The sequence below is a fragment of the Condylura cristata genome, unplaced genomic scaffold (genome assembly GCF_000260355.1).
Source record: "Condylura cristata isolate star-nosed mole 26May11 unplaced genomic scaffold, ConCri1.0 scaffold00005, whole genome shotgun sequence".
Taxonomy (NCBI): Eukaryota; Metazoa; Chordata; class Mammalia; order Eulipotyphla; family Talpidae; genus Condylura; species Condylura cristata.
Window position 1 is genome coordinate 42,267,809 of NW_004567106.1, and position 25,916 is coordinate 42,293,724.

The following is a 25,916-nucleotide window of genomic DNA, read 5'->3' on the forward strand; positions in this document are numbered from 1 at the left end:
AGGCCAGGAGAGGTCTGGCTCGCCATGTGGTCTCCTCCGGGGCAGGCGGCAGGCAGGAATCGAACTCATGTGAAAGTGGCTTCAGATTCTCAGTGCTGTGCTTTAACCCGCTGCGCCACCAGGGAGGGCCACTAGAGATCTTTTATAAGTCATCTCATATAATTTTCTAAAAATCTAAAACGCCCCTGAGATTGTAATGTGACAATGAGGCTATGCTCTAAGGGGAAAAGTGAAATTTCAAATTCACTTTTCAGGGTAACTCCTGATTCTATGGTCTTTTTACTATACTGTTCTGTAGCCTGCTGTGTTGTTTACCGTCAGACAACTCAGGCTTAGTACTAAATGTTGAGAATTTTATTATCTCTTAAACACTAATTTCAAATAATAATCCAGTATCTTATTTAAGTATGGAATTTACTGGCATTCTGATTAAATCTGAAATAAGGTGGGCTCTCTCTGGTAGCACAACTGGTTAAAGCACTGCATTATGAAGCACTCCAAAGCCACTGCAGCACGAGTTGAATCCCTGGCCAGGGAGCTGACCCACAAGCTGTGGCAGACCTCTCCTGACCCGCCTACTGCTCCCCTCAGCAGTGTACTTTGTCAGTCTGCCTGTTCTGCTCCCTCTCTGTCTCTGGTGAATCCTCTTGAACACCACACCTCTGGCCTGTACCCCAGTTCTGTAAACATAAGTAAATAAATCTTTTTTTAAAAATCAGAAATAAGGTAAGGAGGGGTACATGATTTAAAAAGGACCATTGAATGTAATTCAGAAAATGTTTCCCCAGGTGTTTAGAGAACATGATGATACACTAGTTACCTACTGTCTTGAAGTGCAGCATCCCATTTGGTATGGTTTGGCAGGTTATTTTGGGGGACTGAGAATGCTTAAAAATTATTCCCTATAAACAAATGGTAACAACATTCCAGGGCCTGCAAAATAACCTGCAAAATAGGAATGCTTTACTTTTGGATAGTGAGAGGACAAATGAGCATTATTTGCAGCTGATATGAATGTCTACGTTAAAATTACAAAATAATGTAATGGTACAGTAAGACAAACATTTATAAAATAAATTATATGCATATAGCTTTTCTTATTAGTAATAAGAATAACAAGTTTAAAACACATTGAAGATTTCAGTTATAATGGCAATGGGAAAATAAAAGGATCTGAAAATAAGAAATGTAAAGTATCTACCTACAGAAAACTACAAAAGTATAATGGAAACATAAGTTAAGATTTAAATAAATTTCCTAGTATGTCAGAAGTAACTCTAAATTATTCACTAGAATTTTCTGAACATGAAAGATTATTATAAAGTACAATTAAAATATAAATTATTTAAATTTTGTAAAAGTAAGAAGTGTGTGTGTGTAGAACTGGTGAGTGGGCCAGAGTCACAGGGGTTAAGAAGATTCAGCAGAGACAGAGTGGGCACAGAACAAGCTGATTTGCTGAAATACACTGCTGAGGGGAGCAGAGGGCGTGACAGGAGAAGTCTGCTGCACCACATGCTGCGTAGGGATCAAACTTAGGCCACAAAGGTGACAGCTCTGAAACTTAACCACTAGGCCACTAGGGGTGTCCAAAAGGAAGAATTTTAAGTGAGAATTTTTCCTTTTACTTAAAATGTATTCCAAATCTAGATATCTAAATAATATAACAATATCTAAGTAATATGGCCAGAATACAAACATTATCATTATAACCAAAACCATCCTGTTGATGCATAATTTAGTAGACAATTTCAAGTCAGTGGAAGGAAAAGATGGAATTAATCAACACGTTGTATTGCAAGAATTAAACATTTGAGGAGCAAAACAAGTTAGAATCTTTTAAATAATTTAAATAATTCTAGTGCGTTAACATTATAAAAATCTTTCAAATAAATCTAGTGCATTAACATTCAAACATAAAAATTAAGTTTGTAAATTAGTGGAAGAAAATACACATGGATATTAAATGATTGTAGTATTGTGATGAAATTACAGAGAAATGATTAATAAATGTGAAAATGTAACTTCTAAATGCTTCATATATCAACAATCCTACAATAAAAAAAATCAAATATTCAAATCAAATTTTGATTTGGAAAAATATTCAAATATTCAACTATAAATACATTACACATAAAGGATTAATACAAATTTAAAAGGATTTTAGAAATCAAAAAAGTCACAACAGAAGAATGACTAGCAGTCATAAAAATGTAGGTCACTAAAACTAAATAATAATTATATTTATATGGAAAACTGCCTAACTCATAAATTCTAAGACAAAACAATTCCTTGGTGAATATCCACAAAAGTATGAGTATCAAGGAGACTTATACAAGGTTCAGATAACATCATTAGTAACAGATGAAAATTGGAAAACAGCCTTGCTATTCACTGGCAATAACAAATAAATTGTGGTATACCAATTTAGTAGAATAACACATGCAAAAATATGCATGGCCCTCACAAATATAACATAGAAAAGAAACCAAACATGGAGAACATATTTTCTATCTTTCTATCTACATTAAATTTAAAAATAGGCAAAACAAAAGTATTATTAGTGATACACACAAAAGAAAAAGATTATCATAAAAGTCAGGACAGTAGCTACCACAGAGTGAGGGCTGAGGCATGAAAGGACTTTCTGAGACCTAGTAATATTTTCTTCTTTGACCAAGGTGGTGGCTGAATATTTGAGTTGATTTGTACTTTCTACATTTGGATACTTAATGCATATGTGCTATACCTCAAAAGATTCAAAACAAGAGATGCTGAACATTACTAATCAGTAGAAAAAGTTGTGGAGATAGAGAATGGTGGTTGCACAACAGCAAGAACATGTTTAATGCCACAGAACTGTACACTTGAAAATGGTTTCAGTGGTGAATATTGCTGCATGCTTTCTGAATGTAGCTTTGGGCAGGGTGGGGTAGAAGATGTTTTTAAACAACATTCTAGGAATTTATATTGTGGGCCAAGTAACATATAAAAATAAACATAGACAGACAGATGAACAAAAAAATTATAGAGACAGATTTGTATGGAATGGAGAAATACTCTGAATCATTTTCATGTATAGCAAGGCATATAAATTCACATGTATTGGGGAAAAATTTTGGAATTCTAGAAATTACAATGAATTCAATTCTTACCAAAGTGAATAATTCCAAGACAAAAGTTTTTCAAACATTTGGAAATTGAGTATATTGGTTATTAACTTGACTGACCATTGCCAAAATGGTGGTAAAGGCATTTATCTTGGATTCTCTAATGCCCTGATTTCAACCATGGCCTCTAAACATTTCCCCCCATTCTGGGGGGGAGAATTTCATAAAATGAACTTAAACATGGACTTAATATCTTCATTTATAAAAAGATTGTTGTTCAGCTCCTTCCATTTAATTTCTCTCCCTCCTTTTCCCTAGAGTCTGTTTTCTGAGTTTCTTTATCCTTACCCACCACCTTCAACTCTGTGGGCTCCACTTCATTCCTTACACTATATTTCTGTCTACTTGTTTTGGTGGAAAACAGGGGGGTAAATTAAAGATGGGTCACATAACAAGCATCAGATGTTAGCTATTTGTGGAGCAGTGAGAAAGAAAACTCAAGCACGGCCTAGCTTCTCCAAGACACACCAGACTCCTCTTGAGACTCCTCTTACCTTAGAAAGGAGAAACATCAAACTCTCCAATCCCTGTGTTTTTTAATTGCTAACCAACACATTTTTCTTTCTTACTTCTACCATGTCTCATGGCAGAAACAAAGATATAAAAAGGAGGAAAAAAGAAAACAGGGAACACATCAAATATAAAAATAAAAAGTTTTAATATATTTACATCATATTTTCAGCACCACAGTTATATCTATATTCTGTGCATTCTGCAAATCTATAATCTATTAAATTGATAAATCTTACACTCACTGAGTACACTTCCCTAAGCCTAAGGAAGCTTAAACATTCCATGTACATTTACATGTAATGCAATAATGTTTTCTTTTTAAAAACCTCCTTCATTCTAAACATGTCTATTTCTGCTTTGTAAATGAGAAATTTTCAGGTTGCAGAGGTTAGGGAGCTAAGTTTAAAAACAAAGAAATAGGATGAATAAAGAAAAGAAACAGAAGGCTCTTTCATTCTGTCCAGACAGCATATATCCAATGCAACAGTTATAACTTACAGAGCTTATACAGCCTTTATCACCTAATTTGGAAAAAAATGATTCTAAAATTGCCCATTTTGGCTTAGCAAAAGAAGAGGCCAATACTCTTGCATAGCAGGAGGGGAGGAGGGATTCAGCAAAGGCCACACGGTATGCTTACTGAACCCCACTGGGAAGGTCAAAACACATTGTCTCTGCCCTGGGCTGGTTCTGGCTAAAACTCTTTGCTCTGCAAGTTCAAGCTGCGGCAATGTGAGGAATGTTTCTGTTTTTTTCACCCTGCTATCCCCAGGGTCAGTAAAGATCATGACCACATAAATGTAAAGTAAATAATCATTGAATGAATGGATAAATTAATGAATAGCTAAAACAAAACAGATCTTTGCAATCTCCTTTTGAAACCAATGATTTAATGAGAGAACGGGCTGTACTTGTTTATATTGATTTGCTTTGCTACTACATGGTTTCTAATTAGTCACAAATTATCACAAAATATTACACCTAAAAAGGACTGTAGACATCTCTAATCTGATCTTTATTATAGAAAACTAAGGCCTAGTTAGCAGGCAAGAAAGGAGCAGTTTCCACTAAGTGCCATCACTACTGACTACCATTTTAGGGTTCTTTTTACTCAATCTTGTCATGCTGTGATTTTGGCAATGAGGGAGCTTTATTTAAACCTATATTTACTGTGACTTACACAACTTGTGTGTCTACTTTGTCATCTTTTTGTGCATCAGCAATTTTTGCAACTTAAGTTTGTATCAATTGTTGAAACATTGATACACATCATTTGTACCTGTAAACATAATCAGACCACTTTTGTATTAAATACGTAAACAGAGGAAAACTGTAATAAATAAGCAAAATAGAGCCAAGCAATTTTATGTCAGCTGATAATGATCATGAAGTGGTTTCATCCTGTTATTCCTGCAAATAGTGACAAACTAGAAACAGAAAGAAAGATAAAATACTGCTGTGCTTAGATTGTATGCTCTATATTATATTTAAAGAAATTTCCCTAGAAGAAATTCCCTAGAAGCTATCTGTGCACCTCAAGGTTTACTATTAAAGCTACTACATTTACTATAACATTTAAAGAAAATTTCACAAATCTTCTTCAGTTACCAGCAAATTCATATTTTTAATATAAATTTGAATGTTTTGGGAAAAAGTTTATTTTTACATCATTTTGTACATTTTTTTTTTCATCTCAATTGTCGGGAAAAAGTTTTAAAGAGAGCAAGGACAGGCATCTAAAAGACATGCATTCAACATGAAATTATGCAAGTAGTATGGAATTAATTTACATTTTCATTATTCCATTATACTTTGTTAATATGTATATTAGTCTTATGAATTGAAATTTAAAATTCCTTAGAGAAATTTTATGACTTAATTTTTATTTACATAGATCATGTGACACATGATATATTATGATATTGTATAATATAATATATATACAAGTAATATATATAAGTTCACATTTACATATTATTAATTGTCAAATAAATGCAGACCAAAAAATACTCCCAAGGAGCTCAAGTAATGAAATAGGTAAAACTTAATGATCTCAGCTTACTAAGAATGAACGTGTAGACATTTTCAAGAACGTGATGTCATGAATTTTCTAATAATATACAGTTAATCCTCATTATTCATGAATAATGAATATTATTTTTGCATATTCATTAAAATTTATTTGCAACACATAAAAAACATGGACCCTTCCTGGTGGCAGAGGGGGTTAAAGCACAGTACTAAGAAGCTAAAGCCACTTCAGCACGAGTTTGATCCCTGCCCTCGGAGGTGATCCACATGGCAGAGCATGTGGTCTCCTGACCTTCCCGCTGCTCCCCTCAGCAGTGTTCTTTGTCGATCTGCCTATTCTGCTCCCACTGTGTCTCTGGTGAATCTTCTCACTGCCCCTGTACCTCTGGCCTGTACCCCAGCTCTGTATGCATAAATGAATAAATCTTAAAAAAAAAATGTCCACACTGTGGACTCTCGGGCCACTTGAAAATGCACACACAGTGTCAGAATGTTTGAGTTGCCCAACAACATGCATATTCCCAGCTTTGTTCAAAGACAACAACATGGCTTGTCTCATTTCGACTTTCATACTGTAAACAAATGTCATTTTTGCTGTCAACTTCCATGTTTTTTACATTTTCTGTGTTTTTCCTTAGTGATTTTACTTTTTAAATTGACCTCTAAACTTAGTGCTGAGGTGCTGTCTAGTGTTCTTAAGTACAAGAAAATTGTGATATGCTTTATGGAGAAAACACATGTGTTAGAGAAACTACCTTCAGATGTGAATTATAGTTCTGTTGGTCGTGAGTTCCGTGTTAATCAATCAAGACACACGTAAACAGAGACATTTAAAACAAGAATAGGTGTTGGCTGATTCACAAAAATATTATAACCAGAGACTTGCAGAGACTTAACCCTCTGTTTCCCCTAGGAGTAATAGCTCAGTATTTGTTAATTTAGTACTTGTGGTGATTTTAGAGAACATGACAACCACAAATAATGAGAAACGAAGAGAAGATGCAGAAGCTACCATTTGATTTTCATGATTTCTTTATTATAATTTTGTTTATTTTAATGTCTAGAAATATAAAGGGAAATATAAGATTAATGTCCAATACAAGAAATAAAAATGCTTTGTCTCCTCAACATGGAATATATAAAGTTTTCTAAGTCTCTGGAAAGTCAGAGAGATGGGAGCAACATTGAAGGCAGGCCCCATGAATCTCTTGAATTCTCCATGATCCCTAGCTTGATGTGGGTACATAGTAAGAAGAGATTATGTTGAAAGGTATTAACTGATGTATATCCCAAAGTTTGATGGAATATTCCAGTTTCATAACATTCTAACCTCAGAAGACCTAGACTCTCCATTTGTGGGTTTCTATGAGCTGGCCACTCATGGGCAACTGTGACCTATTTGCTATCCACAAATCACAGCAGAACATTCCTTGACAACCTATGGAGTGGAGCTAGTTATCACCAGGCAGGCCTGGGGATGCCTAGGTTGCTATTGACCCAATTACATGACTATCTCCATGTCTCTTGGGGTAACTCTGCTGATGATAATATCATACACATGGTCATGATGTCACCTTTCCTTTCCCTTGTAACTTTGTCCCCCATTCCTATCTTACCCTCTGGTTTGTATCCCTCATACTATTGTCGCATGACCAGCTTTTACTGTCATGTATGATTCCAATAAATGGTACAAGAACTACTGCTCAAGCAGCAGAGTCTGGCATTGCCAAATGCTCCATGACTGCTGTGTCTTTCATCACATTACTCCACAAATAGCACAAAGTTCTTGTTGCAATACCCATTGATTGGCTCTCCCTGGTGGTGCAAAGGGTTAAAGCACAGCACTATGAAGCTATCTGCAGTAACTGTGGCATGAGTTCAATCCCAGTTCAGGGAGGTGAATGCAAATTGTGTGGCAGACCTCTCCTGTCTTGCCCGCTTCTCCCTCAGCAGTGTATTTTGGTCAATCTGCTTGTCCTTCTCCCCACTCTGGCCTGTATCCCAGTGCTTGTATGCATAAATAAATAAGTCTTAAAAAAAAAAACTCACTGAAGACTTAGGTATTTTCATTAGCACATCATGTACGTTTAAACTTTTTAAAAAAATATTTATTTATTTATACATACAGAGCTGGGGTACAGGCCAGAGGCACAGTGGCGGTGAGAGGATTCACCAGAGACAGAGCGGGGAGCAGAACAGGCTGAAGTACACTGCTGAGGGGAGCAGCTGGTGGGTCAGGAGAGGTCTGCTGGGCCATGTGGGTCACCTCCAGGGCAGGGATAGAATTCATGCTGAAGTGGCTTTAGCTTCTTAGTACTGTGCTTTAACCCACTGTGCCACAATTTTAAACTGGGCATGAGAAAATCCAGAAAGACTTCTTAACAGGCAAAAGAGGGTAAATACTTAAGGTCAGAGGGTGAAAATTCCTTAAGAGTTGAAAACAAGAAGTCAGGTCTTCAAGTTTTTGATTATCTAATGGTCACCTTCCTGAAACTCCCTTTCCTGATCTTCATGACTGTGCTCTTCTGATTCCTGACTTGAGGATTCTTTTGTTCCTGTATGTAAAAATTGGCATCCATGTTCATTCTCTAACATTTCATACATAGAGGTCCAGTTGTTTATTGGATATTTCTATTTGACAGCCTTGTATTCAAAACAGAGTAATATTTCAACAGTATCCCCAACATACTTCTCCCTATCTACTCCCATTGCCACAATATTACTTCATTTAAAGTTATGTTTCCTGCTCTCCCTCAACTTTCCCTCTTCCATTTCTCATCACATATCAGATCTAAAGGCTTCTAGCCCTCTTTGTCGACTGTGTGTGTGACCACCCCACCCCCTGCCTTGACTGTCAGCCTTGTCCACCACTGAATGATTGCTTGTACTGCTTACTTACAATACTGTACTCTGCTGGTTTCTAGCATGAAACTTATTCCTACTAAAAAGGTCCCAGGGGGCAAAAAAAGCTTCCATTATCAGTTTCAGCTTGAAAAAGATAACAGGATACATTACTTTCCTCTTGGTCAGTCATAATGTTCATTAGTCATAATGCACATTAGCATATGCCTGATTTTTCAGAGCAACTTGTCCTGAAACTCTACTTGCATGTAACATTCATTATCATCTAATAACTCATGTTCCAGAACACATACATTGGGGACACATGAGTTGGACTATTTAGAGAGACTCTTAACTCTTCCCTATTTCTAATCTTTCCTTTTCCAATATATCTAGTATTCATTGATTGATTTCTCTGAAGTGCCTAATTGATTATATTAATCTCTTGCTTAAAAACCTTCAGTGGCTCCTCACTAATTTAGGCAGTGATTTAAAGATAAGGCTCTCTACAACATGGTATTAATGTATCTCTAATATCGCCTTTCTCACAAGTGGTAGTGTGGTATGGACAAAAGATATGACCTTTGGAGTCATATTCAGGTTCAAATTCCAACAGTCTCTTAAACACCGAAACGCCATAGGCAAGTCATTTATTACTTTAACTCTTTTCTTTGCCCATCCTCAAGGGCAGGTAATAATTGTAGAGGTGGGAAGACGTAGTACAATAGTATTTGCAAAAGCGTCCTGCATGGTGTGACACAACAGTCTATGACCCAGGGTTTTAAGATCCTCAGATGGGTTGAGTCTCTTTCACGTGGAAGCAACTTAGTGTCTGCCTTGTTGTGACGGACCAACATTTTAAATTGAGAATCTAGAGAATCACCTATGAGAGTAAATGAGCACTGGCTAATAAAGAAGTTCTCTGCCTTATTTGGAGGATATTTTTATGGGTCCTAAAGGAGCAGTAGTAGTTCTCACAGCACATCTAAGTTTCTTAGGTACAACTAAGCCATTGCTCCTTGGCTAAGTAGAGTGTGTAGGGCCCAACAATTAACAGCAGTACTTGCAAAGCAAATCCCTGATTCAAACAGATGAACAAAAGCCCATTCTGAGTCAGAGAACTGCACTTTTGTTAGATTTAGAAACTTCTAAAAGTGCTTATGATTTCACTTGGAAGTTCAAAATGAAGAAAACACAAGGTCCTCAAAACTCCTTCCTACAAAGGAAAAAGGATTTTTGTTTGACTTGTTCCTCAATGTAGTCTAAGTGTCTGGAATAGTGTCTTGCATGCAGTTAATGTTTGACAGCTGAATGAGCAAAAGGAATAAATAAATAAGTGAATTAAAGAATGAAAGCAATCATGGCATCTATAAGTTCTAGCACAGTGCAGAGTATATAGAAGATCTTTAGTAAACTTGACTGGCTAAATATATGATTTAGCCTCTAGTCAGTCAAGGTCATTTAATAATGCATCACAAATTAAAAACCATTCCTACATATTTCTACTGTATAAAATATTTATAGGTTATCATTTTCTTTTTAAGATTATCTATCATTCCTTTATCTATCTATTCACAATAGTGTAGTATCATCACCATTGAAAGCAGGTGAGGAGATATGAAATAGGGAGATTAAATAGATATTTGCAGTCAAAAATTAAAAATTTTTTTATCTCAAATAAGTTAAGACATTTAATGGAATTAACAAGACAGAAAAAGGTTGGAATAAGACGGAAGAAAATGAGGCATAATGTATGCAAAACATGTTTGACAAATTTGCTTGGCAAGTATGTTACATGTAAACACTGCTTTTTTACTTGCCTATAGGGAGGGACTGAGTGAGGGGATACTCTGCCCTATTTTTGTACTTTTTTTGCCAGTTTTAATGTCCGTTATATAATTCTTAAAAATGTATGCATTAATCTCTAAAAAGGAAAGAAAGAAAATCTAAATTTTCCTTTTTATAAGCTATGGTATGTAGAAAATAAGACTGAGATTATGATATGATTCTAAGATATATTTTTGTGTGCTCACTCATTTTCTTTACAGCGATATCATTTCATGTATGTACACATGTAAATGTGACAAGTTAGTACATACAGATACAGCTTTATGATTCAGTCATTTTTATTTTTGTAAAGATTTATTTATTTATGCCTACAGACCTGGGGTACAGACCAGAGGTGCCGGGGTGGGGCTGGTGAGAGGATTTACCAGACATAGAGTGGGGAGAAGAACAGGCAACTCGATTGAAGTCCACTGCTGAGGGGAGCAGGTTGGTCAGAAGTCCGCTTCGCCATGTGGGTCACCACCACTCCTGCTGCAGTGGCTGTGGTAGCTTCATAGTGCTGCTGCTTTAACCCCTTGCGACACCAGGGAGGGCTCTGATTTAGTCATTTTAAACTGTGAAATTCCATCACTTTAGAAATAATTTCTTGAGTGACTCTTTTTTCCCCTGCCTGTTTTCTTCCTAAATGTTATTTCAGAAGTTGCAAGACAAGGGGAACTGGTTCCATAACATCCTCTTAGGTAGACTTTTAAAGTAAATCCTCACAGTTGTTTCTGGTCTCTGGGATACTAATACGATCTATTGTGTGGCAATTCACAATTTGTGTAATGTTAAAAAAAAAACAAACCCACATTTTTTCCCCTTAAGAACTTCACTCAAAGCTTAATAAGTATCATTCCTCACACAGGGTGACTGGCCAAATCCCTCCTATACAGTAATATAAGCCACTCCTCAGTAAAGGAAATAACCTACACATTTGATTCAGGGGCAGAACCAGGTCACATGTGAAATATTCTGTAGTGAATATTATGGCAGAAATGTAAGGTGAGCCTGGCATATGGAGAACAGGAATGGGGTAGAATGAAGGGGATATATAGAAAAGTCAGAGGTTGAAGAAATAAATGAGGTAAAATTCAGACTGCCTTATCTATCAGTCATCTTGAAATTATTTTTAAAGTAATACAATTCCTTTTTATTAAGAAATCTTACATGAGATTCCAACATGTAAAACATAGCAGAGGGTTTGTCCTTTTGAAGCTCTCCTGTCCTAAGCCCCTGAAAAGAAAAGTTTGAAAACCATGGAAAAAAATTTGAAACCAAGAAAAGCTTGAAAAAGCATGAATGTTGACTTGTTTGGGGCAAAAGTGGAGCTATCCCAAGTGCTCCTGTGGAGGGACTGCGAAGGAAGCAGAAAGCCCAGAGGCTGAGCCCTCAGGGGTGACTGTGAGAGGGAAGGGAGAACGCTGGAGGCTGGAGAGGAACCAGACAGACTGAACAGTTCAGAGACACATTGGATGGATGATGGCAAGACAATCACAAAATGGTGAAGGTCAAAGGAGGAGGCTGCTGGTTCTGTTGAAAGACAAGGGATGTACTTTAGCTGTGTGCCAGCGTGTAGAAGAGTCTGCTGTACCCTTGGCTATGGTCAAAGGAACAGAAAGTGGCCCCTTTCTCTACCAATTTCCTTCCTTATTCTAAATAAATGAGATAAAACTACACACCATGAGCTACTTTGAAATCCCCACTGTTATTTTTTTTCTCTTAAGTGTTTAAGATGTCAGCTGAAAATCTAACATTTTTAAAGGAAATACAGGAGCCTCAGTGCCCCATTTGAAGAAGGAAAGGGCCCTTTCCATTTTTTTAAGAGCTCTGTTCTGCCAACAATCTGGATAACTAGCACATTACATTTTATCTTGAATATCCAAAACCTCTGCGGGGAGTTAAGTGTGAGTAAAAGATTTTCTACAAGAACTTTTCTTTTGAACTCCAAGATTTTTCTTGTGCCTTTGTAAAATAGGTGAAAGGGAAAATTGGTAAATATGGCATCCAACCACCAGCAGTAATTCCAAAGCATATATATTTGAGGATAAATAACAGTTTTGGGCAAGCTATTGAAGAGGACAATCTCCTTTTCCTCTGCGTTTCCGAAACTTGTGATGCAAGCACTCCCGCCCAGTTCTGAGAACACAGACCGCCTGACTCAGGCCGGCGCCGCCGTATTAAAACGCTCCAGCCCTGCACTTCCCTGCCGGGCTGAGCGCCACCGCAAAGATGAAGCTTGCGAGCTGGTGCTGCCTGAGCTCTGCTGTCTTTGCTGCTTATGGCTTCTTGGTTGGGGCGACCAACAGAACCGAGGAGATTAAGGATGAAACAGCCAACGACGCATGCCCGGTGAGACTAGAGAGCAGAGGGAAATGCGACGAGGAAGGCGAGTGTCCCTACCAGGTGAACCTGCCCCCGTTGACCATTCAGCTCCCGAAGCACTTCAGCAGGATTGAGGAGGTGTTCAAGGAAGTCCAGCACCTCAAAGAAATCGTAAATAGTCTGAAGAAATCTTGCCAGGACTGCAAACTGCAGGCGGACGACAACAGAGAACCTGGCAGAAGGGGGCTGCTGTTGCCTAACACAGAAGACCTGGGAAAGGCTGGCGACAACAGAGTTAGAGAGCTAGAGAGTGAGGTCAACAAGTTATCCTCTGACCTACAGCGTACAAAGGAGGAGATCGACGTGCTTCAGGGTCGTCTGGAGAAGCTGAATCTTGTAAATATGAACAATGTAGAAAATTATATTGATAGCAAAGTGGCAAATCTAACATTTGTTGTCAATAATTTGGATGGCAAATGTTCATCTAAGTGCCCCAATCAAGAACACATACAATCACGTCCAGGTATGGATAATAATGTTTTCTTATAATTTGTTCATGAATGTTATGCAGCTCGACAATATCTCTAAACATTAACCTACGCAATTAAATAGATGATAGCTGAAATAGGTGAATCTTTTTATTGCTCAAGGTAGTATAGGAAATCTATTATCTTTGCAAATGTGACCACAGAAATCATACAGTTGCTAATTACAAAAATCATATTAGGAAGCACTTTCAAATTTCAGAGATGTTATTTATTGATACTAGAATTACACACAAACAGAAGTAGAGACAGAATTTTTTTTTCTATTCAAAATTTGTCCTGTTTGTAACTATATTACAAAAAGATAGTTTACGATTCACCTTTAGCAGCATGAATGATATAATCTCATATTCATGATATGGCCATTTTATATTTACAGCTTTATGAAAATCTATAGATATCAATATCTGTTTTTTTTACATTTATTTTATTTTTTTATTTTATCACTTCTTTTTTTTATAACAGTTTATTTTTACATCATAGAGACAGAATTTTTTAATGTTCCTAGTGCACTTAACTCACTTATCTCTTCACTGAAGTGCTGGAAAGCGATGGAAAGAAGGTGTTTGCTGTTGTGCTGTGTTCACTGGAAATTCATTTCTCATGGTTGGCTGATGGCCTCTTCTCATGTAGCAACAAGAAAGTTTGGATTGATTTTATCAAGCAATCTGCATGCAGTTTATAATCCCAAATATCTAGTGAAAATGGGAGGTTTTGAGTATAGAATGGAAACAGCTATATGGCTTCAAGCATGTGTGAGGGTTTTGGCTTCAAGTTCTAGTAGCACAAAAACATTTTAAGAGGTTTGGTGTGCTACTAAGAGAAGAAAGACCTTTCATTTTTTGCTCTCTTTACCTTATACTAGAAATTCATGCATATGAAAATACAACCCATCTCACCAGACAAATGAATGAACTTAAATAAACTTTAATGAATACTGTTACCCATGGAACTGTTTCCTTTAAGCTCCGGCTTTCTACCTGAGTTCCTGAGATCACTGCTGTCTTTGGAAGGCTGTATCTACATTAGAACCTCTCCTTTCCACCAGTGAGGTTGAAGGGACATAGTGCCTTAGGCAGGGGTCACAGTCATTCAGAACAAGCACCTTACCCCCAGCGCATCTACCAGTGGGGTAGGTGGAAACTGAGACACTGCTGGCTCTGGTATTCCTGGCACACTGTGGCTGAATGTGCCCTTCACACTGCAGGGATTCTAGGGCTCATGTCTTGGCTGATGCACCTCAGTAGCTTCTACTCTCTACGGTAACATGTAACATGTACAAGATTGTTGTGTCTACTTTTTCTATTAAAGGGCTCAGGGAAATACCTGAATATTTTGCGTTCTAACTATACATAAATAGATTAAAGAGGTACAGAGTAGCTTATGTTAAATTTAACCTATCTGGTCTAATTTTCATAAAAATTATCTGGGAGTAAGTATCTGTATTTGAGCCCTACAGAACCATGCTAGTGGATTATTACACTAATCCTGAACATAAATTAAAAGGAACCTGTAGTTCCTTTTTAGAAACCCTACATGTGAAACTTTGACTAAATGTTTTCTTAGATAATAATTCAGAAAAAGAATATTGTTAAATTATGGGACTATCTTTCTCTTTTACCTGAGCTTCTTATTTGTCTAGCTAGTGAAATGAATATAAAGTGAGAACAATGTTGTATACTGGAATTTTAGTGCACCACTTGGAACATACCCTGTAAAACTTGCTGACAGTGGATGCTACCAGCCCCACTAGGTGAAAGGAAATAGCAGCCTGTGCTTCATTTTTATGTGAGAAATGCAGTTCTTAGAGAGATGGAATCATCTGACTTTCAGGATCAAGGAATGCAGTGGTTATGAAAACAGGTTTTGCAGCCAGCCAGACATGAGTGTGTGTCCTGGCTCTGCCACTTAATGCTTCTGCGAAAGTGGGCAAGCTCCTCATCATATCCATATTAAAAGGTTCATGTGCAGATTAAGGAAGGGTGAAAACATTAATCTTCAGCAGAATGCCTAGTTGTCCCACCAAATATTATTAAAACTTTTATTTCTTCTTTTTGTTTGTTGTCAATGGTATTACCAACCAAGAGTATGCTGGAGAACTTTGCTTTATAATATGCTCTTCTTCTGAGAACACAACAAGCATTGCTTAACAGGTTCAAGTAAGGCTTCATGACCACTATTGACTGAATTATCAAGCTGCTTTTGTACATGTACGGAATTCTTCAGATGTGTATATTTTATTAACAAAATGCAATGCCTTTCTTTTTTTCCTATTCAGTTCAACATCTAATATATAAAGATTGCTCTGACTACTACACAATAGGCAAAAGAAGCAGTGAGACCTACAGAGTTACACCAGACCCCAAGTATAGTAGCTTCGAAGTTTACTGTGACATGGAGACCATGGGGGGAGGCTGGACAGTGCTGCAGGCACGTCTCGATGGAAGCACCAACTTCACCAGAACATGGCAAGACTATAAAGTAGGCTTTGGAAACCTCAGAAGAGAATTTTGGCTGGGGAATGAAAAAATTCATCTCTTGACTAAAAGTAAGGATATGATTCTAAGAATAGATCTTGAAGACTTCAATGGTGTCAAACTCTATGCTTTGTATGATCAGTTTTATGTGGCTAACGAGTTTCTCAAATACCGTTTACACATTGGTGACTATAACGGCACCGCTGGAGATGCCTTACATTTCAGTAAACATTACAACCATGATAAGAAGTTTTTCACCACTCCAGACAGAGACAATGATCGCTATCCTTCTGGGAACTGTGGGCTCTACTATAGCTCGGGCTGGTGGTTTGATGCCTGTCTTTCTGCAAACTTAAATGGCAAATATTACCACCAGAAATACAGAGGTGTCCGTAATGGGATTTTCTGGGGTACCTGGCCAGGCATAAATGAGGCACAGCCTGCTGGTTATAAGTCTTCCCTCAAAAAGGCCAAAATGATGATCAGACCCAAGCACTTTAAGCCATAAATCACTAATGCTTATTTATTCTCGTATTCATAGTAATAGGACAATTAATCTCTTTAGCACTTTGGAATACATTTCATACTTCTTTTTGCACGACAAAAAAAAATACCTTTGAGCAGTGAATTCTTATGCTATAATCATTTAACATAAAGCTGCAAATATATACATGTTAAAGGAATTGTTTATTGCTGTTATGCTGTTATCCAAATAAATGAACACTTGCAAGCAGTTGAGAATATTAAGAATTACATGTTAGTTTTGGAACTCTCCTAATTCCTATTAATTGAAAAGTTTTTATTGCTTATTACTTGCTGTAAGTAATAAACAATGTTTATTCATCAAGCTAGAATTTTATACAAGTAGTCTGCATTTTGACTATAACAAGTACGTCTGAAGGTCTATTATTCATTTCAGGCCATAAACAATTATTTGGGTGTTTATTTGTTTTTAGATACTCTAACCTCATTTAATGATAAATTTACTTAATTTATGGCATTTACTTTGGCCAGGAAGATCATACAACATTTTAGTTTCCAGGCAAAGGGAAACATATACAAATAAATCTGTTCATGTACTATTCATAAAATGTAAAATATTTGTCAGTTTAAATATTTTCCAATGTGGAAGCATAATGTCACTCCTAAAAACATTTCAGAACATTCATTTAATATTAAAGAACATGGTTTAAGATATTTGATATCTTAAACATGTTTAAGATATTTGATAGTGAAAACTGTTTAAACATAAAAAAATACCTTCCTTGGATCTCTGTTAGTCATTTAACAGTGAAGATTGCTTACTATTGTGCAAGACTACTGGGAAGTTCCCTTTGGAGTGCTAGGTGTGGGTGGAGAATAAAGAATTTATTTGTAGTCTATCATACTCAAGATCAATTTTATATCTAAAGCAATTTTATTAAGTGAGTCACTTCATAGTAAAATAAATTTTATAGGGCAAATAGATAAATCTATTTATTAAAAAAACATGAATTTTGAAATATAGAGAAGAATAGTTTAAATACTTCAACCTCAACTGAATTATTGCTTCTTTTACCATTAGAAAATTCAAATACAGGTTTTTATTTTGTAACCAAACAAGAGTATCTGGAACATTTATAATTCATTAATTGATCCTGAAATGCAAGTTATCATATTAAAAAGATTATAAAATATAATGCATTAAATTTCACTATTGTAAAAAGGAATTGCAATAAGAACATCAATATTCTTCTGCACATTTAAAATAAGTTTTAGAATAAAATTTGAAATAATATGCTATACTATATATGAATCATAGAAATATACTCAATCTTTAATATGTAGTGTTTCTAATACAGTAACCAAATTTTCACAATATATTTACAAACATGTTATTATTTGAAACTAATTGAGGAGGATAGTTGCTTTAAGTGAAAAGTTAATTTTTCAAATATTATCCTTTCTTTTTCCTGTTTTTTAAAAAAGACTTAGATGGTTATGATGCTGTATAGTGTATTTATTTTAGATGAGTTCAGTTTCATCTACTATAAATTTCTGCAATCAAAAATATATTCATCATGAAATACTATTCTAAAGGAAAACAGCTCATATAGAGGGTGCCCATGATTTAATGGGAACTAAGTGTCATTTCAGGGGATTTTGGTAAATAATTTGTGAACCCATATACTTTTTACCATATGGCAAAGGATAAAAATTTCCATTATACTTTTATAGCACTTTTCTAATTAAAAATTCTATATATAACATAAAATTTCCTTTTTGAAATAATCTTATGTTACTTATAAAATATGGTACTCTGATGATCTTCATTATATTCATGGAAATAAATTGTTATCTGTGCCTCTTGCCTTAATATAACTGCATTAATATGCACTACTGTTCATAAATGTGGATTGTCTAACAACAAATATATTTTAGAACGTTGGTTCCATTTTAATGGTTAATACATTATGTTAATTAAGATTTTATTTCTGAGTTTCTTTAAAAGTACTGACTAAACTTGGGTTCTTAGAAATTCCAAGTGACTGTTCTCTCATCGCTGAGAAAAACAATAAAATTTTTCTGATAAGCAGTAGTGTTCCCAAATGAGCAAATGAAACATTCATCCAATAAATAGTTTAAATACACAAAAACTAAAAGATATCTCAGTAACAAAATTTGCCGGTCTATTGTTTTTGAATGGCTTAACCAAGGAAAGGTTTTAAAGGTAACAGTGATGGTAATGTCATGATGATAACCTTTTGTGTAGAATTCTTATTTTCCTTTATGTATAAATGTTTATGTGGCATGTCTTTTAAAAATCTTGTAAAATAAATGATTTAATTTTCATTTGTTTCTTCAGTGTTGCAGACATTAAGTTAAAAATAATATATATTTGGCCCTCCCTGGTGGCGCAGCGGGTTAAAGCACAGCACTGAGAATCTAAAGCCGCTTCCGCATAAGTTCGATCCCGCCAGCCCCGGAGGTGACCACATGGCATGGCAGACCTCTCCTGACCCGCCCACTGCTCCCCTCAGCAGTGTACTTTGTCGATCTGCCTGTTCTGCACCCCGCTCTGTCTCTGGTGAAGCCTCTCACTGCCCCTGAGCCTCTGGCCTGTACCCCAGTTCTGTATGCACAAATAAATAAATCTTTAAAAAAATAATAATATATATTTACTCTGAAAGGTGGTACATAATGTTTACCTAAATTAGATGCTATACTTGACTCCTTGAAGACTTTAACGAATACTATTTCATCAACAGGAGGCTAGAAGGAAATACAGGAACTCCATTGTCTAATTTCCTTCCAGAATACTATTGACACACTTGAGACAAATGTCGCAGTTTCATTTTGCTGCATTCAACTCCACCTCCTCTTTGTCCATCACTAATGTTGCTGCACTGGTACAGAACTCATCATTTAGGTTTGGATGTTAGGACAATGCAAATACTTTCTAATAGTAACCTGTGACAACAGATTTGACCTATTCTAACCCATCTTCTGTACCGTGCCAGAGGGATTCTTCAAAAATCTGTTTTGATCATGTTACTGTGCTGATTAACCTTTCAACAACTTGCTATGTGATAAAATCTGGCAAATGGGTCCTTTTGTGCATTGACTTCTGTCTGCCATTTCAGTGTCCTTCTCTCCCCTCCCCCCATAACTCACATTCCTGCCATACTGAACACCTTGTTGTTTTTGGATAAACCATGTTCTATCATATTTTCATTACTTTATGTATTCTGTTCCCCTGTGGAGCTAGAACATCATTAATTCCTGCCGGGTTTTATCTTGATTAAGACCAGCGACTTAGGAAATAGCCTTGCAGGGTTTGAATTTGCAAATGGTATAATCATGGGTCATTTACTTAATCTGATTGTTCTTTGGCTCTGTCCATTATATAACAGGGGTAACAATACAATTTGTCTGAAAGAGTTATTGAGAGCATTAAGTGAATAACATATATAAACCTAGAATATACATATGTTTATCCATCTCCTTCCCTTCTCTGCTTCTTTAAAAAAAAAAAAGATTTATTTTACTTATGCATACAGAACTGAGGTACAGCCCAGAGGTGCAGGGGCAGTGAGAAGGTTCACCAGAGACAGTAGGGAGCAGAACAGGCAGATGGCTGAAGTACACTGCTGAGGGGAGCAGCAGGCGGGCCAGGAGAGGTCTGCCGTGCCATGTGGATCACCTCCAAGGGCAGGGATGGAACTCTTGCTGAAGTGGCTTTAGCTTCTTAGTGCTGCGCTTTAACCTGCTGCGCCACCAGGGAGCGCCCTTTCTGCTCCTTTTAAATAGTTCTCTTTTGGGGGCTGTATTCCTTGATGACATCAGGAGGGGTTTGGTACGGCTACTTTTTGGTCCCCTACTATCTTATGTATTCCTTATTGCACATTACATTAATCACTAATTGTCTAGCTTCTACCCTGAAATCAATCTATTTGGCTAGGATGGAAAGGAAATTCAGGATGTTGTTATTCAAAAAAATTGATAAAGGTATTGCCAAAGAGGAAGCCAGTGTATCCTCTGGAAGATAGGATCCCAAAGTAAGAAAACACAAAAAAAATTTTTACTTTTTTATTCTTTAAAAAAGACCCATTATAGGCCCTCCCTGGTGGTGCAGCGGGTTAAAGCACAGCCCTAAGAAGCTTAAGCCACTACCTCATGAGTTTGACTCCCGCCTGCCCGGAAGAGATCCACATGGCGCAGCAGACCTCTCCTGACCAGCCCTCTGCTCTCCTCAGCAGTGTACTTCGTCGATCTGCCTGTTCTGCTCCCCACTCTGTCTCTGTTGAATCCTCTCACCCTCTGCATCTCTGGCCTGTACCCCAATTCTATATGAATAAGTAAATCTTTAAAAAAAAAAAAAAAGACTCATTATATAGGTAACGTATCAGCATCTCTCTAATGACATGCTCTCACAAAAAGATCCGTATTATTTTTTAAAGCTATTTTTTGCAGCAAATTTACACCATACCTCTGAGGATATCTATACCTTTTTTTGAAAGCAAAAAATATATATTTATTATTTAAATCAAATAAATCTTTTGCATTTGCCTACTATGTGTATAGCACGGTGCTAGTAAACTTATCAAAGTATCTTGATATTTTCCCCAAATAATAAGTCTCCAACTCTCAAATTCTGAGTTTAATCTCTAACATTCAAGATTTCTGAGTAATTAAGGATGATATTGTTTTTCTATTACAAAAACCCTCATCTAAAAGTTCAGCGTATTTGAGGTCATGTAGGATCTGAAAATTTGTTCAGCTTTTTCCTTTGGAAACTGGCTTTCTTATCTTCTACAAGAAGCAAATAATTTGTGTTATGTTGTAAAATTATCAAAAAAGTGTCCACTACTTGTGGAAAACACAACTCGTGTTCCACAACTTGTGGAAAACTACTTGTTTGTGTTTTTCCTCACTCAGTAATGCATCATGTAACTTTTCCCAGCCAATCTCAGTAATCTGTTTTAGTTTTTTGTTTAGAGATTCTTGCTCCCTAAATACTAATACTAAGCAGCTGTCGGCTGCTACATGCTGACGGCGGTTGCCTAGGGGAACTTCAGTGTTATCTGTTTGCTATGATTAACGCTCTAGTAAGCAGGCAATGTTTTACACTCAATGAAGTTGTCCCTGAAAAAAAGCAAACCACTGTTATCTAGAAACTGTCTCACGCTTCTCAGTGTATTTCTCATGAAATGGCCTGTTTTCCCATGAAAAATTACCTAGGTAATTCCACAATACATACATAGCAAACTTCAGTATCATCCCTGCTCTTTCTGTGTGAACCTATAAAACGTTTTCAACTAAATTTCAGTTTAAGGTGAAAACATCTCTTTTTGTATCATATCAAAAAGTTACATAATATTCTGTTGACTGAGATATTTCAAAAATTTATATATATTAAGTATGTTAATTTAAAACTTAGCATAGTTTTAAAAAAACTCTACCCACAGCTATGTCAGAATTTATAACAACACTGACAGAAAAGGCAAAGAGCTTCCATGCTCTCCAAATACTACTTTACTTCCATGGTTACATGGCAGAATTCACAGAGGAAAATGCTGTACTCAAGTACAAAGCACTTTGTAGATTCTTAGAATCTAAAATATTTCTTATATAAACACCAAAATAAAACAAAGTTGTTATTTTCACTTGTCAAATAAAATAATTCTTTTAAAGGGTGAAGATCATTTATAAAGAATGATGGTAGTGGACTTTTTTAACTTGTAGCTTATATCAAGTAAAATGTTTGCCTTTATCTAATCAAGTCAAGGACTAAAAACCTAGAGGGATTCCAATAGAATGGGTAGTTAAGGAAGCTGGATAGTAGGATTGATTATGAGGGAATAATGGGATACTGAATAGGAAAGAAAACTGGAAGGAACACTTCAGACATTTACAAAAGAATGAAATGGAAGGCATCAAGGAAAAGATGACTGGTAATAAGGAGGGTGAAAAACAGCCTGGGGGTGGGGAAATGAGGTTTTGGGAGTTTTCAAAGAGGGAGAGTGGGAGACATTTCTGTTCTGATGAGGAATTTTGGTAAGTTTCATTCCGAGGTCGCTGCCCAAGGCGGTGAGGTGCTGTGCCACCAGCACCTCTTCCTGAGGGCGCTCTGGCACCCTCACATTGCTTCCCAAGGCTCTGGAGGCAGCTCTCTTGTACTTTTGGCTGTGCTCATAGCGATTTTAAGGTGGGAGCAATAGGGCTAGGTTTTATATAGTTCCCGAGCTATATGCACAGGGCACGGGGTTGTCCCATTGGTGCCTCAGGGAGTTGCAGATGGAACAGTTGCCCTGACAGGTATGAAGAGACCTTCCCCCTGTGTCCTCCTCTGCATCCTCCACATCCACATCTGTTTTACATACTGTGCTTCTGTGATGGTTTCCACTGGGGAAAAGTGATAAAGGCAATTTTAAAAGTTGGCGACAACCACCATGGCTAGGCAGACAGGTATCCCTGAAGGACCATAAGCTAAGAAATGTATAATTTGTGTAAAGTAGGGCCCAGAGAACTTAAAATGACCTACCGAAGATAGCTTGACTGGTCCATACAGAGCTAGAACTCAGACCCATTTTTGCTGAACTACTCCCTCAGTTCCTTACCAGATTTTCTTTACAGACCATTAATACTTAAGCTATGTTGAACTTGTTTATTTTTTTTTAAGATTTATTTATTTATTCATACAGAACTGGGGTACAGGCCAGAGATGCGGAGGGTGAGAGGATTCACCAGAGACAGAGTAGGGAGCAGAACAGGCAGAGCAACGAAGTACACTGCTGAGGGGAGTAGTGGGTGGGTCAGGAGAGGTCTGTCGTGCTGTGCCGTGTAGATCATCTCCGGTGCAGGCGGGGATGGAACTCATGCAAAAGTGACTTAAGCTTAGTGCTGTGCTTTAACCCACTGCGCCATCAGGGAGGACCCGAACTTGTCTATTCTTAGATGGAGTCTTTACTGACAGCAAAATTCTTATCTTCTTAATCTGAGATTTGATATCAGACAACACTTGTAACCCCTTATTTCACCCCTCTGCTGCCTCCCAGGCATACCTCTGTTTGCCTCCACCAGGATATGCAAGGGCTAGGAAGATGTAAAGAATTTTGCCTCAGAAAAGAATGGACTTGGTATAAGGCCTTAAGCTTGTTGTTGTTTCTCCTCTACCAACATATGTGCTGGATGGAACAAAGGTTAAATATGATATAACTCAAGCTTTCAGAGCACTAAGAGTAAACACCGGAAACAATTTATGATCGCAGAGTAACAAAGGTCTTAAGTATGACACTAAATCCTGAAACTGTGAAAGAAAACAATAAATTTAAGCACATAAAAAATTAACTTCCTATGGAAGAAAACCACCTTAAGCAAACTTAAAAGAAATTCAACAAACCAGAAGATTTTTGCAATGTGTATTATACACAAAAGGCTACTTTTCTAAATGTGTGGAGTATCTATGGATTTATAAGAAGAAAAGTTACACCATAAAGAAATGGAAAAAAGAATATGAACAGATTTACCCCCCAAAAGACTAATGGGTCTTCATATTAACCATGATTCTAGCTTCTGTAAAGCTGATTTTCTAGCATGTTCTCCACAGGCCCATGCTGTGTACGCCTTGTTCTATATACAACCCGATAATGCGCTTGAGTCACCCTGCCTTGTTCCTGTCTCCCTCATCAGCCCTTCCTCTTCCTGGAGGCATGCTTTCATGCAAACTAACAAATCCAGAGACCACATTCTTGACTGGCTCCTTCACTAAAAATTCTCATTCTTGGGCCACTAGTTATTCCAGTACTAGATGCTAACAACCAGGAAAACCTTCTAAGATTTTCTAATCTTCTTTCTAATCTTCTAATCTTCCCAGCACCTGCAGAAATTTTCAAACTAGGTACCCCTAGACCTGTTTACTCTCCCCCACCCACCCCTTCCCAAGGAATCACAATAATGGCTCTTGCCCACAGTCTCTCCCTCTCCTTCTGCCTCCTGACCACTGCGCCCATGTGGCCCCAATAGCATGACATACCCTCTTGTCATAGGAACTGAGACTAATACGAATATTCCATCATTTCAATGGCAGTTCTCTAACATTTTATATTACTATGCTACACTCCAGTGTAGTTTTAGCCATATAAAAAGAAGCGCCACACCTCTCATGTAAAGATAAATACAAATAAGGACCATGATGAAATATTTTTTCTCCTTATCAGAGTGACAAAGGTTAAAAAATTAGTTCACAGTGCAGGTATGAGTAAAGAAACTTCAGTCCTGTTGGTGAGGCCATAGAGAATTATAACCTTTATGGAGGGCATTTTGGCAATAAAAATAAAATTTCTAAAGCAATTGATGATTGATGATTGATCCAGAATTTCATTTTTAATCTATACCTAAAAGAATTGAAAGCAGATTCTTGAAGAAATATTTGTTCACTTTGTATGTATACATACAATGGAATATTATTCTGTTTTAAAAGGAGAGAGATCCTGTTACCTACTACAACATGAATAAATTTTGAAGACATTATACTAAATAAAAACCAGTCACAAAAAGCAAATACTGTAATAGTGAAATGTGTAGAAAGAGAAAGTAGGATGGTAATTATCAAGCAATGGGTAGAGAGGGAAGAAGAATTGATGTCTAATGCTTATAGAGTTTCAGTTTCTCAAGAAGAAAAAGCTCTGGGGATTGTTGCACAACAATGTGAATATATTCATATTAAAATATATTCAATGTATACTCAAACTTGACAATTATTTAAGATGTATATTTTATGTATATTTAAAATTTTTTTAGAAATGAGCAAACCCATTGATCCACAACCTCATTATCGACAATTTGTTCTTTTATCATGATTGCACTTGTGTAAAATGATACATGTTTAAAGTTACTGCCTCTCTATCCTGACTATCATTGGTTGTAATAGAGGAAGATTGGAAATTACCTAAATATCTTGTAGAAGGGACTTGATTAGGCCCTCCCTGTTGGCCCAGCGGGTTAAAGCACAGCACTGAGAAGCTAAAGCCACTTCCGCATGAGTTCGATTCCCGCCTGCCCAAGAGGTGACCACATGGCGTGGCAGACCTCTCCTGACCCGCCCACTGCTCCCCTCAGCAGCGTACTTTGTCCATCTGCCTATTATGCACTCTGTCTCTGGTGAAGCCTCTCGCCACCCCTGAGCCTCTGGCCTGTACCCCAGCTCTGTATGCACAAATAAATCTTTAAAAAAAAAAAAAAAAGGACTTGATTAAATCAAGTATGCTTCACTTATGTATTGAAATACTGTTGAAATCATTTAAAAGAACAATGAAATTATATAGAGATATATATATAAATATATATTTTTTATATATTTGCACACAAAAAAAGTGTGTGTGTATGCTATATTGTCACTTGCTTATTTGTACATAGACTCTGGAAGGCTATCTGAGACTGTTAATAAGTTTGCCTCTGGAGAAGCAGAGTGCAGACTGTAGGAGGGAGTGAGAGGCCATCAGGACCTGCACCTTTTGCATGTTTGTACTATGTGCATAGTATACATATTAGAAAAATTGTTTAAAGGAAAAAAGCTAAACTCTTGAATGAAAAACTTTATTACCTGGCTCTGAAACTCTATTCTTTAACTTCCTAGTCTGGTGTAGTATCACTATTGCCCCTGATTTTGCTTGCCCAATGAAAACTATCATATTGTTTTGTTCTAG

The 25,916-nt window shown here is 36.8% G+C and overlaps 2 protein-coding genes across 4 annotated transcripts in view; one reads left to right on the forward strand and one right to left on the reverse strand.

The window, feature by feature from the left end:
• Positions 1-25,916, reverse strand: part of CCDC146 (coiled-coil domain containing 146) — an 89,240-nt gene that overhangs the window by 46,994 nt on the left and 16,330 nt on the right. The gene's annotated exons all lie outside the window — the stretch shown is intronic.
• FGL2 (fibrinogen-like 2) lies at positions 12,535-16,408 on the forward strand. The gene is made up of 2 exons (XM_004676903.2): positions 12,535-13,230; positions 15,531-16,408. The coding sequence occupies exons 1-2, from the start codon at positions 12,615-12,617 to the stop codon at positions 16,235-16,237; spliced, it is 1,323 nt and encodes a 440-aa protein (XP_004676960.1). The 5' UTR covers positions 12,535-12,614; the 3' UTR covers positions 16,238-16,408.